The 13,860-nt window shown below is 43.4% G+C and overlaps 1 protein-coding gene across 8 annotated transcripts in view; it reads left to right on the top strand.

Moving 5' to 3' along the window:
• Positions 1-13,860, top strand: part of fhip1b (FHF complex subunit HOOK interacting protein 1B) — a 179,838-nt gene that overhangs the window by 83,861 nt on the left and 82,117 nt on the right. For all 8 annotated transcript variants that reach the window (XR_011961466.1, XM_072576690.1, XM_072576687.1 and 5 more), the window contains one exon: positions 1,325-1,714. Coding sequence is in view for 7 of the 8 variants with exons in the window: in XM_072576690.1 (XP_072432791.1) it covers positions 1,586-1,714 (129 nt within the window). In the remaining variant the exon portion in view is untranslated. The remainder of the gene's footprint in view (positions 1-1,324; positions 1,715-13,860) is intronic.

The raw sequence follows: 13,860 nt of genomic DNA, 5'->3' as shown, positions 1-13,860 counted from the left end.
GATCTCACAAATGCCAGGCAATTATGATCTTTACCAGGATAGAATCTAATCATTGTCCCTGGAAACTCACTGGCATTGCTATCTCTGAAACCCCCACTATTAGTAACCTGGGGGTTTACCATAGACTTGGATTCTGAACTAGACTCACCATATAAACCAAGTGACTACAAGAACAGGTCAGAGGCTAGGAATCTTCCAGCGAGTAACTCACTTTCTGACTCCCCAAAGCCTGTCCACCATTTACAAAACTCACGTCAAGAGTATGATGCAATACTTCTCACGTGACTGGATGAGTGCAGCTCCAACAATACAAGCATGTCACCCTCCAGGGCAAAGCAGTCCGCTAGATTACACTATACTTTGCACCTTTGACATTCTCACTACACTACTTAAAGGTGGTCCCTGAGAATGTGTCAATATTTACTGTTGTGAGTGCAAAACAAGAAATTGAAGTGTCAGTGATCTGACCAGGTGTAACGTGTGGTTGAATGTCTTAATACCGATTGGTATTTAACACCACTCCATTGGCATGAGACCATAATAGGGCACTACCATGAGACATGGTGAATATATTGGGCCATAGAATAAGAACACAAGAAATAGGAGCAGGAGTAGGCCATTTGGCCTGGTCGAGCCTACCCTGCCATTCACTAAGATCGTGGCTGATCTTTTTGTGGACTCAGCTGCATTTACCTGCCTGCTCATCATAATCCTTAATTCCTTAAAAATCTATCTTCGCTTTAAAAACATTCAACAAAGTGGTTTCAGGTGCTTCACTGGGCAGGGAATTCCACAGATTCACAACCCTTTGGGTGAAGAAGTTCCTCCTAAACTCAGTCCGAAATCTGCTCCACCTTATTTTGAGGCTATACCCCCTAGTTCTAGTTTCACCCGTTAGTGGAAACAACCTCCCTGCTTTGATCTTATCTATTGATTTCATAATTTTATGTTTTTATAAGATACCATCACCCCTGTTCCCCCACCGCACCCAAACACCTCCCAAACCCATTCTTTCAAATTCTAGTAAGAGTCCCAGTCTCTTCAGTCTCTCCTCATAAGTCAACCCTTTCAATTCCGGAGTCAACCTCATGAACCTCCTCTGTACCTTCTCCAGCACCAGTACATCCTTTCTCAAGTAGGAACATCAAAACTGCATGCAGTACTCCAGGTGTGGCCTCACCAGTACCCTGTACAGCTGCAGCATAACCTCTCTATTTTTAAACTCCATCCCCTTAGCAATAAAGGACGATATCCATTTGCATTCTTAATTAGCTGCATGTTGAAATGCTTGTGAACTAAAGAATTTGTTTCTGTTATTTTACAGTAAGCTGCTGTGATTGAAGCAGCATGGAGGAGAAGCACTTACAGACAGGATGATACATGAAGCCAGAAGAGAGCTGACTGGATAGTGTCAACACGCTCTGCCCTGGAGCAAAGTATACTGCACTGTGCATTCTCTTCTGGGTCCCTTCACCTTCCCCATTCCTCCCCTATCCATCCTGATTCACCCTTTCTGCCCCTTTCATACCCATCCACCCTACACCTGCTGCTCCCACACACCCACCCTCCAAAGTCAGTGGAAAGAATGAGCTGGCTGAGTAAGTTGAACCCCCGAGGAACCGGCAACCGGGTGAGCCGGGCTTCAAGTCCCCAGTCTCCAGTCACTGCTGACCCTGAGACCTGCTTCATGGTGTTTAAAAACCACTGGGCACAGGTAAGAACATAATGATACTTATGCAGGTATCTAATACCTCAGCATAAATACAGAAAATTTTGGAAAAACTCAGCATCTGTGGAGAGAGGAACAGTTAATGTAACAGGGAAGATGGTGATGTTGTGGCCTTGTGCCCGGTGAGCTAGAGGCTCAGACTGACCCTGTGGGCATGGGTTCAAATCCCATCACAGCACCTAGTTGAATAGTAAGTCAATTAACAAATTCTGGAGTGTTAAGCTAAAAACAAAATATTGTTAATTGTTTCAAAAATTTATTTAGCTGAAAGTGAGGACTGCAGGTGCTGGAGATTAGAGTTGAGTGTGTGGTGCTGGAAAAGCACAGCAGGTCAGGCAGCATCCGAGGAGCAGGAGACTCTGTGAGCTGCTGTGCTTTTCTAGCACCACACTCTCGACTCAACACCTCTTTTGTTTACTGATGTCTTTCTGGGAAGGAAGTCTACTGTTCTTACAAGGTTTGGCCTACATGAGCTTCTAGACTCACAGCAATGTGGTCAACCTTTAACTGCCCTTTGAAATGACCAAACAAGTCACTCAGCTCAAGGGCAATTAGGGATGAGCAAGAAGTGCTGACATTGCCAATAATGACCATATCTGATGGAAGAATTAAATAAAAACAGATCTGTGACTTTTCACAAAGCCATATTATATTCTGAACGTTTGTGTGCAGTTGAGTCAACATAAGGCAGGTAGGCACAGGCTGGGTCAGTGTTTGGGTGGGTTTGGGTTTGTACAGTGATTCACAGTTTTAGTGCGCATGTGTGCTTTAATTAAGCACTAGGTTCCTAGTTTGAGGTTAAACCTGTTCATCTCTGGACTGTAAATCTATTTAAATAGAATCACAAATTGGTTACAGCACAGGAGAAGGACATTTGGCCCATCATGTCAATGTTGACTCTCTGCCAGATTGACTCACATAGTTTCAGTCACCATCTCCACACTCAATAGCTATGCAAATATTTTTTATTTCCTTTTGAAAGCCTTGAATGAATCTCCCTCCACTACATTCTTGGGCAGTGCATTCCAGGTCCCAACCACTAGTTGCATAAGGAAAGGTTTTCTTCCTGTTGTCTTTTGTTCTTTTGTCATTTGCCTCAAATCTGTCCTTCTGGTTCTCAATCCTTTCATCAGTTTAAACAAAGAGTTCAGACCATTCATGATTCTATGCTGTTCAGACCATTCATGATTCAAATCACCTCTCAGCCTTCTCCAAGGTGAACAACCCCACTTCCTTGTTTTTAAAGAAAGTGTTTTTTTCAAGGTTCTCCAGGACTTCCTTGTGCACTTTTCTCTGCTGCTTCTGTCCCCGCCTTTTTTGAGTGTAACTGATGTACTCCTTGAAGTATTGATTGACCCAGACAGCATTCAAAGCTGTAGAAAGTTCCAGTGATGAACTAATATAGGGATTTACACATTAAATGTTTACCTTCATGGAAAGAGTTAACTCAGTAGCAATAAGAAGGGCCTGTTTCTGTGCTGTACATCTTTATGACTCTAAGATGTACCCATTCTCCTAAAATTTCTTAAAATATTTCTAATCGCTAATCTCCTTATTAGCTAAGCTAAGTTTGTTATTAAGAATGGTCTTGATCTTTCTGATTTTAAATTTGTCCTGAAGTCCTGCCCTGCAACAGGATTATCCAGTGCGTGGACTTCTTGTGTCTTTGATTTGTTGGGTAATGCCAGATAGTAGAGGCTAGCCACAGCTTGTTTGGATAATGGGAATGGCATACTGCTGTTTGTTGTCTGGATAGATGTGTGAAGAATGGATGAATGTATTGTGGGGTTTTTGCATTCCCTTGGACCTCCATCAGCCTCTTAAGAAATATCACCACCACATTTCTGTGGCCAATCTTGCATCAGTGAGTTCTACTTGAAATTGGATCTCGCTGGCCCTTTTAAAGATGTCATGGTAACTGCTGCAGGTAATGAGGTGGTTCACATACAGGCCAAAGTGTCCTCCTAGCTGCAGGGTTCCCATGTGGGCTGTGTTTGGAAATTCCAGCAAGTCCACTGTAACCTCACTGCTACAATGAGGAGTGTAGTGTCACTGACATAGATTGATAGATGCTTTAATCTCTACCCATTTCATTCTGTTGTGTGTTTTGCACCTGCTTAATCTGCAATCGTGTACATTCTACCTCAGGGCTCACAGTAGATGGGGACAATGAGTGTACCCATCTTCAAAACCTCCAATTCATCTTGGAAAATCCATCTATAGACCCTTCCCCCAAATAGAAGACACCTAGATGGGTATATAAATAGTAAGGGTTTAGAGGGATATGGATTAAATGCTGGCAAATAGGACTATACTTATTTAGGATAGCTGGTCGGCATTGACATGTTGGGCCGAAGGGTCTGTTTCTATGCTGTACACCTCTATCGCTGTACAACTCTATATTGATGCATTTTTCTAATTCAGCTTCTGTTTCTGTACAAGTCCAAAAGTCTCATAAAACAGACGGTAATGTTACTATATGATTGCATCATGTAGAACATGAGTTAGTGAGAATGGAAAAGGCACTTTTGAAATCCAGAACTAGCCTCTGAAAAGCAAAATGTAGCCCTCAAGAAATCTCAAGTGAAGCCCTCAAACAATAAATTATTTTGTACTCTCCCATTTCCTGAGGGGAGAGTTTTAAACATTTTCACATTTAGTGAGATTATTAGCTGAGTTTGAACTCAATTTTTATAAGTATCCCACTACTCCTCTTTCCCTATAGTTCTGTAAATTTATCCTTTTCAAAAGATACATTGAATGTTGTTATTGAATCTGCCTCCAGCAATCCTTCAAGCAGCATGTCATCATTATTCCAGGGAAGGCAATGGCAAAGTGGATTTGTCACTGGACACGTTATCCAGAGACTTGAGTCATGCCTTGGGAACCTAGGTTTGTCTCCCACCATGGCAGGTCGTGAAATGTGAATTTTTGTCAAAAATAAAATTTGGAATGAAACCACATTCGATTGTTTCAAAAACAAAAGATCTGGATCATTAATGACCTTAATGGAAGGAAATGTGGCTTGGGTGTCTCCAGACTCACAATTATGTGGTTGGCTTGGAAATAGACTTGAATATAACTCAATTACACCAAACTCCAAAAACGTCTCAAAGGAATGAAACTCATTAGACCACCTGGCACCAAACTAGGCATCAGAAACGAGAACAGTAAATGCAGCCTGTTGCAAAGTCCTCCTTACACACGTCTAGGGACTTATGGCAAAATTGGTGAGCTGTCTCACAGAAAAGTCAAGCAACAACCTGACATAGTAGTGCTCCTGACATCACACTTTACAGACAGTGCCTTCGATACCCCCATCACCTGCACAGGTGGTGACACTGCTATACGGTCCATTAGATCATAAGACCTAGGAGCAGAAGTAGGCCATTCGGCCCCATTCTTCTCCTTCATTCAATGAGACTCAACTTCCCTGCCTTTCTCCCGTCACCCTTGTTCCCTTACAGATTAAAAATGTCTGTCTCAGCAGTTCTCTGTGGTAATGAATTTCACAGATTCACTGTGCTCTGAGAGAAGAAATTCATCCTCATCCCTGTTTTAAATGTGTGACTCCTGTGATATGCCATTTGGTGCTAAACATGAGGGAAAACAACCCTCTAATAATCATGTGTGTTTCAATAAGGTCACCTCTTGTCCTTCTATATTCCAGAAAGTACAGGCTTAATCTATTCAACCTGTCCTCATTAAACAGTTTGTCCACTGGTTTCAGCCTAGTGAATCTCTCTGGACTGGTTCCAATGCCAGTATATCTTCCTTCAGATGAGGGGCCCACAACTGTTCATAATTTTCTCGCTGTTGACTGAATAGTGTCTTGTACAGTTTCAGCAAAACCTCCCTATTTGTATATCATTTTGACCTTTGAAATAAAAGTCGATGTTTCTTTTGTCTTCCCTGTTACTTGCTGAACTTGGATGCTTGCTTTTTGTGATACATGCACAAGGGCTCCCAATCCCTCTGTTGTATGGCTTTCTGCAGGGTTTCTCCATTGAGCTAATACCCAGCTCCCCAATGCTAAAATGCATTTGTCCACATATTCAATTCTTACCACCTTCCTTCTCACCGTATTTTTGTATCACTCACGAACTTGGCTATTGGGCATTCACTTTCCTCAATCAAGACATTAATAAATAGTATAAATAATTGTGGCCCTGGCACTCCATTTATTAGATTGCCATCCTAAAAATGCCCCCCCATGCCAACTCTGTCTTTTGTTAGTAACCAATCTTCTATCTTTGCAAATGTATTATCTCTAAAATCATGGGCTGTTCTTAAGTAACCTAATATGTAGTACCTTATCATATGCTTCTGAACGTTCCAAATATATGACATCCACTGCTTTCCCTTTACCAATCCTGCTTGTTACCTCCTCAAGAATTCTAGAAACCTGTCAGGCATGGTTTCCCCTTCATGAAGTCATGCTGACTCTCCTTGATCATTTTATGCATTTCTAAATACTCTGCTATTCCATCCATTCTGATGGAGTCTAACATTTTGCCAATAACAGACATTAAGCTAAATGGCCTAATGTTACCTGTTTGCATGATTCCTTCCCTTTCTAAATTAAGGTGTTACATTTACAGTTTTCCAATCCTCTGACATTTCCAGAATCTAAGGATTCCTGGAAGATTATTACCAGTGCATCCACACTCTCTCTGGACACTTGCTTTAATAGACTAGTATGCACATCCTGTCCAGGTCATTACCTTCCCTACCATTCTTTCCTCTGGTGATAGGTATTGTAGGTATTTTCTGTCATTTTGCTTCTTGGAATATTTAGTAATTTTGGAATGCTATTAATGTCTTCCACTGTGAAGACAAAGTATTTATTTAACTCCTCTGCCCTTTCCTGGTTGCCCAATACTTGCTCCCCAGCCTCGTTCTCCAAAGGGATGATGTTCACTTTGGCTTCTCTCTTCAATTCTACATATTCAAAGAATCTTTTAGATTAGATTAGATTACTTACAGTGTGGAAACAGGCCCTTCGGCCCAACAAGTCCACACCGACCCGCCAAAGCGCAACCCACCCATACCCCTACATTTACCCCTTACCTAACACTGTCCATCTTGCTATTGCATTCAAGTTTGCCCTCAGTTTTTTTTATTAGATTACCTACAGCGTGGAAACAGACCCTTTGTCCCCACAAGTCCACACCAACCCTCCGAAGAGTAACCCACCCAGACTCAGTTCCCTCTGACTGATGAGCAGTTTAGCATGGCCAATTCACTTGACCTGCACATTTTTGGACTGTGGGAGGTAACCGGAGCACCCGGAGGAAACCAGGTAATTTAGGAATGCGTGGAAACCCATGCAGACACGGGGAAAATGTGCAAACTCCACACAGACAGTCGCCTGAGGCTGGAATCGAACCTGGATCCCTGGTGCTGTGAGGCAGTAGTGCTAATACTGTGCCGCCGTGGTTGTCTTTTATTGATTTTTAAAACTTGTCCAATCCTCAGGCTTATCAGTAATATTTGCCACATTGTATGGATTTTCTTTTAATCTGATGCTATCCTTAACTTCCCTGGTTGACCATGGTTGACTTCCTCACTGGAAATATCTTTGTTATGAGCCATTAACTATTTTCTGAAATTTCTGCCATTGTTTCTCAATTGTCTTTGCAGCTGAACTCCTTTCCCCGTCTACTCCAGTCAGCTGTGCCCTCATTCTTGGCAATTAATGTTATTTAAGCTCAGCGCAGTTGTTTCCGACCCACGTTTCTCCCTCTCAAACTAGTTGTGAAGCTCTACCACATTATGGTCACTGTTTCTGAGATGACCTTTTACTCTGACATTATTTATTAAACCTATCTCATGCTGCATTACCAGATCCAAAACAGTTTGATCCCTATTTGAATCCATGGCATATTGTTATAGAGTCATCGATATCTATAGCATGGAATAAGGCCCTTTGGTCCATCCAGGAAACTGTGCTGAACACACTCTCTGAATTTGTCCTCATTGCTTCCTCTGCCAATCTGACTATCCCCATCTACAGCAAGTCTGAAGTCACCCATAATTAATGTACTGCCTTTATTACATGCTCTCATTATCTCCTGATTTATTCTCTGTCCTACCAAATAACTACTCTTAAGAGGCCTATCAACAACTCCTCCCAATATCTTCTTTCCCTTTTATTTCTTATCTCCACCATATGGAGCCTGGATTTTCTGACCCAAGACCATTTCTTGCTATTGTATTTATTCCATTCTGTACCGAAAATGCTACCCCACTACCTTTTCTTCCCTGCCTGTTCTTTTGAAAAGTTTCATATCCCTGAATATTTAGTTCCCAGCTTTGATGTCCTTATAATCATGTCTGTGTAATGGTTATAAGATCATATCCATTTACCTGTAATTGTGCTGTTAATTCATCTATTTTGTTCTGAATACTATTCACATTAAAGCAAAGCACCATTAATTTTTCCTTTTGACCATTATTTCCTTTTTTTGACCCTATTTACTATTGTTTTTTCTACATTTGAACACACTGTCCCTTTCTGTCCCACTCTGGTTATCATTATCCAAATAAATTGCCGTGTAATTCTGCCATATCCTCTTGCTTTGTAAGTCTACATTTCCCTCTCCCAAAAATACTTGCCCTTTCTAATTAGGGTGGGAGGGAGATATCCTGGAGTTCTTAACATTGACCTCATGACGTCTCATGGCATTAGGTCAAACATGCACAAGGAAACCGTCTGCTGATTTCCACTTGCCATCCTCCCTCGGCTGATGAATGAATTTGGCCAACATTTGAAAGAACTATCGAGCGTGTTAAGGTGTAGAATGTACTCTGGGTGGGGAATTTCAATGTCCACCACCAAGAGTGACTCAGTAGCAGTATTACTGATGGAGCTGGTTGGGTCCTAAAGGACATCGCTGCTGGACTGGGTCTGTGGCAGATGGTGAGGGAATCAACAAGAGGGGAAAACATACTTGACCTCATCCTTACCAATCTGTCGGCTGCAGATGCATCTGTCCATGACTGTGCAGTGGTCACTCTTACTGATACTATGTGGAAAATCACCCAGATATGGCCTGTGCATAAAAAGCAGCACGATTCCAACCTGGCTTGATTCACACCTCATCCATCAGCTTCTCTGGGCACTCCTTGTACCGTCTACAAGATGCGTAACAGAAATTCGCCAAAGATAGCACCTTCTAAATGCATCTAGGAGGGTGAGGGCAGCAGATAAATGGGTAGACCACACTCTGCAAGTTCCCCTCCAAGCCACTCACCATCCTGACTCGGAAATATATCACCATTACTTCACTGTTACTGCGCCCAAATCCTGGAATTCCCTCCCTAAGGGTATTGTGGATCAAATTGGACTGCTGAGCTCACCTCCACCTTCTCAAGAGCAGCTAGGGACGGGCAATAAATACTGGGCCCAGCCAATGATACCCACATCCTATTAGTGAATAAAAGATAAGTCACTGAATGTAAAAATAAACATTTCTGCCACCTGGTTCTTTTGTCAATGAATTTGAATCTCTCTCTCTTTCTGTTATCCTTTCCATTCCTGGTTTCTCGTATTCACTTGTCATAAGTTTGAATATTTCTGTCAGACTCCACATCAGCTACTCTCCTGTAAGAAGAACAATCACAGCTTGTCTAATGTCCACAGGAACTGAAGTCCCTCATCCCCAGCTAATCTCCTTTACACCTACTAAGTTCCAGCTTCCACACTTTAAGAAGGTTATCCAGAGTTGTATGCATTATTTTGTAAAACGTAATGAACTAACAATGAGGCAGTAAGAGAGACAAGAAAAATGAGTCCCTGAATTGAAAATACAGAAAGCTAACAGACAGGTATGTAAAATAACTCAAAGATTACTGAAACGTTGGCCTTTATCTTGAAGCCATTTGTTGAGTAAGTGTATTAATGTTTCCAGACCCGAAAGGTGAAACACAACTGGGGTTCAGCCATGATCTAATAGAATGATGGCGATAAATGTGAGGCTAAATAAATTTTGCTAAAACTAACAAGGATAATTAATGGAAGAGTGCTGGGTAGTGTTGTTGAACAGAGACCTAGGGGTTCAAGTACATGGTTCCTTGAAAGTTGCATCACAGGTAGACAGGGTGGGTAGGAAGGCGGTTAGCACTCGAGCCTTCATTGCTCAGATGTTTGAGTAAAGGAGTTGGAATGTCATGTCGAGGTTCTACAGGATGTGGTGAGGCCACTTTTGGAGTACTGTTTACAATTCTAGTCACCCTGCTGCAGGAAGGATATTATTAAATTGGAGAGCGTTCCGAAAAGATTTCCCAGGATGTTGCCAGGACTGAAGGGTTTGAGTTATAAGAGTTATAAGATCATTCGGGAGGCAGAGGGGGTCATAGATCGGAGCTATAGGGAAGTAGTAACTCCAAAGATGGCAGATAGATGGGTGACAGTGAGGGGGACTGGGAGGAAGCAGCCAGTGCAGGGACCCCCTGTGGTCGTTCCCCTCAAGAACAAGTATACCGTTTTGGATACTTGTGGGGGGGACGACTTACCAGGGGTAAGTAACGGGGCTCAGGCCTCTGGCACGGAGCCTGTCCCCGCTACTCAGAAGGGAAGGGTGGAGAAGAGCAGAGCAATAATAATTGGGGACTCGATAGTTCGGGGCACAGATAGGCGGTTTTGTGGGAACGAGAGAGACTCACGTTTGGTATGTTGCCTCCCAGGTGCAAGGGTACGTGATGTCTCTGATCGTGTTTTCCGGGTCCTTAAGGGGGAGGGGGAGCAGCCTGAAGTCGTGGTCCATATTGGCACCAATGACATAGGTAGGAGTGCTGAGGATGTTAGACAGGCTTTTAGGGAGCTAGGTTGGAAGCTCAGAGTTAGAACGAACAGAGTTGTTGTCTCTGGTTTGTTACCCGTGCCACGTGATAGAGAGTCGAGGAATAGGGAGAGAGAAGAGTTAAATGCGTGGCTACAGGGATGGTGCAGGAGGGAGGGATTTCGGTATTTGGATAACTGGGGTTCTTTCTGGGGAAGGTGGGACCTCTATAGACAGGATGGTCTGCACCTGAACCTGAGGGGCACCAGTATCCTTGGGGGGAGGTTTGCTAGTGCTCTTGGGGGGGGTTTAAACTAACTCTGCAGGGGCATGGGAACCCAGACTGTAACTTTAGGGTGCAGGACCTGGAGTGTAGGGAGGGTAGGAATATGGTATCAATCTTAAAGGATCGTGCCTGTAAACAGAAGAGTGGCTTGAAGTGTGTATACTTTAATGCCAGAAGTATACGAAATAAGGTAGGTGAACTCGCAGCGTGGGTTGGTACCTGGGACTTCGATGTTGTGGCTATTACGGAGACATGGCTAGATCAGGGACAGGATTGGCTGTTGCAGGTTCCAGGGTTTAAATGTTTTAGTAGGGTCAGAGGTGGGGGTAAAAGAGGGGGGGGTGTGGCTTTGCTTGTCAAAGATAGTATTACAGCGGTGGAAAGGAAGATGGATGAAGATTTGCCATCTGAGGTAGTTTGGGTTGAGGTTAGGAATAGGAGAGGTGAGGTCACCCTGTTAGGAGTCTTTTACAGGCCTCCTAATAGTCCTAGAATCGTTGAAGAAAGGATTGCGAAGATGATTCAGGAGAAGAGTGACAGTAATAGGGTGATTGTTATGGGAGACTTTAACTTTCCTGATATTGATTGGGAAAGCTATAGCTCAAGTTCGTTAGATGGGTCAGTGTTTGTGCAATGTGTGCAGGAGAGTTTCCTGACACAATATGTAGATAAGCCAACAAGAGGTGAGGCCATACTGGATTTGGTTCTGGGTAACGAACCAGGCCAGGTATTAGAACTAGAGGTAGGTGAGCACTTTGGGGACAGTGACCACAATTCGGTGATTTTTACTCTAGTGATGGAGAGGGATAAGTGTGTACTACAGGGCAAGAGTTATAGCTGGGGGCAGGGAAATTATGATGCGTTGAGGCATGACTTAGGATGTGTGGATTGGAAAAGTAGATTCCAAGGCAAGAGCGTAATTGATATGTGGAACTTGTTCAAGGAGCAACTATTGAGTGTCCTTGATAAGTACGTACCTATCAGGCAGGGAGGAAAGGGTCGTGTGAAGGAGCCGTGGTTTAATAAGGAGTTGGAATCCCTTGTTAAATGGAAGAGGGCGGCCTTTGTAAAGATGAGGCGTGAAGGTTCAATAGGGGCGATTGAGAGTTATAAGGTAGCCCGGAAGGACCTGAAGAGAGAGCTAAGAGCAGCAAGGAGGGGACATGAAAGGTCCTTAGTTGGTAGGATTAGGGAAAACCCTAAGGCTTTCTATAGGTATGTTAGGAATAAAAGAATGACTAGGGAAGGAATAGGTCCAATCAAGGATAGTAATGGGAAGTTGCGTGTGGAGGCTGAAGAGATTGGGGAGGCGCTGAATGAATACTTTTCGTCAGTATTCACTCAGGAACAGGACATTGTTGTCGATATGAATACTGAGGCACGAATAAGTAGAATGGATGGCTTTGAGATATGTAGAGAAGAGGTGTTGGAAATTCTGGCAAGGGTGAAAATAGATAAGTCCCCTGGGCCTGATTGCATTTATCCTAGGATTCTCTGGGAAGCAAGGGAGGAGATTGCAGAGCCATTGGCCTTGATTTTTGTGTCCTCTTTGTCTACAGGAGTAGTGCCAGAGGACTGGAGGCTAGCAAACGTGGTTCCCTTGTTCAAGAAGGGGAGTAGGGATAATCCTAGTAACTATAGGCCAGTGAGTCTCACTTCTGTTGTGGGCAAAGTCTTAGAGAGAATTATAAGGGATAGGATTTATGCACATCTGGATAAGAATGATGTGATCAAGGATAGTCAGCATGGTTTTGTGAAGGGCAGGTCGTGCCTCACAAACCTTATTGAATTCTTTGAGAAGGTGACGAAGGAGGTAGATGAGGGGAAAGCGGTAGATGTAGTATATATGGATTTTAGTAAGGCGTTTGATAAGGTCCCCCATGGTAGGCTACTGCAGAAAATACAGAGATATGGCATTGAGGGTGAGTTGGAGGTTTGGATTAGGAATTGGCTCTCTGGAAGAAGACAGAGGGTAGTAGTTGATGGCAAAGATTCATCTTGGAGTGCCGTCACTAGTGGTGTTCCGCAAGGATCTGTTTTGGGACCATTGCTGTTTGTCATTTTTATAAATGACCTGGAGGAAGGGTTAGAAGGTTGGGTGAGCAAGTTTGCGGATGATACGAAAGTCGGAGGAGTTGTAGACAGTGAGGAAGGATATGGCAGGTTACAGCGGGATATAGAGAAGCTGCAGAGCTGGGCAGAAAGGTGGCAAATGGAGTTCAATGTAGCTAAGTGTGAAGTGATTCACTTTGGTAAGAGTAATAAAAAGATGGATTACTGGGCTAATGGTAGACTACTTGGTAGTGTGGAAGAGCAGAGGGATCTTGGTGTCCATGTACACAGATCTCTGAAAGTTGCCACCCAGGTAAATAGTGCAGTGAAGAAGGCATATGGCGTACTGGCTTTTATTGGTAGAGGAATTGAGTTCCGGAGTCCTGAGGTCATGCTGCAGTTGTATAAGACTCTGGTGCGGCCGCTTCTGGAATATTGTGTGCAGTTTTGGTCGCCATACTATAGGAAGGATGTGGAGGCACTGGAACGGGTGCAGAGGAGGTTTACCAGGATGTTGCCTGGTATGGTAGGAAGATCCTATGAGGAAAGGCTGAGGCACTTGGGGTTGTTTTCTTTGGAGAAAAGAAGGTTTAGGGGTGATTTGATAGAGGTGTACAAGATGATTAGGGGGTTAGATAGGGTTGACAGTGAGAACCTTTTTCCACGTATGGAGTCAGCTATTACAAGGGGGCATAGCTTTAAATTAAGGGGGGGTAGATATAGGACTGATGTTAGGGGTAGGTTCTTCACTCAGCGAGTCGTAAGATCATGGAATGCCCTGCCAGTAGCAGTAGTGGACTCTCCCTCTTTATGGGTATTTAAGCGGGCATTGGATAGGTATATGGAGGATAGTGGGTTAGTGTAGGTTAGGTGGGCTTTGATCGGCGCAACATCGAGGGCCGAAGGGCCTGTACTGCGCTGTATTGTTCTATGTTCTATGTTCTAATAGGCTAGGACATTTTTCACTGGAGCACAGGGGGCTGAGGGGTGACCTTATAGAGGTTTATAAA

The sequence above is a fragment of the Chiloscyllium punctatum genome, chromosome 9, assembly GCF_047496795.1.
Source record: "Chiloscyllium punctatum isolate Juve2018m chromosome 9, sChiPun1.3, whole genome shotgun sequence".
NCBI lineage: Eukaryota > Metazoa > Chordata > Chondrichthyes > Orectolobiformes > Hemiscylliidae > Chiloscyllium > Chiloscyllium punctatum.
This window is presented reverse-complemented; position numbering and strand designations above follow the sequence as displayed.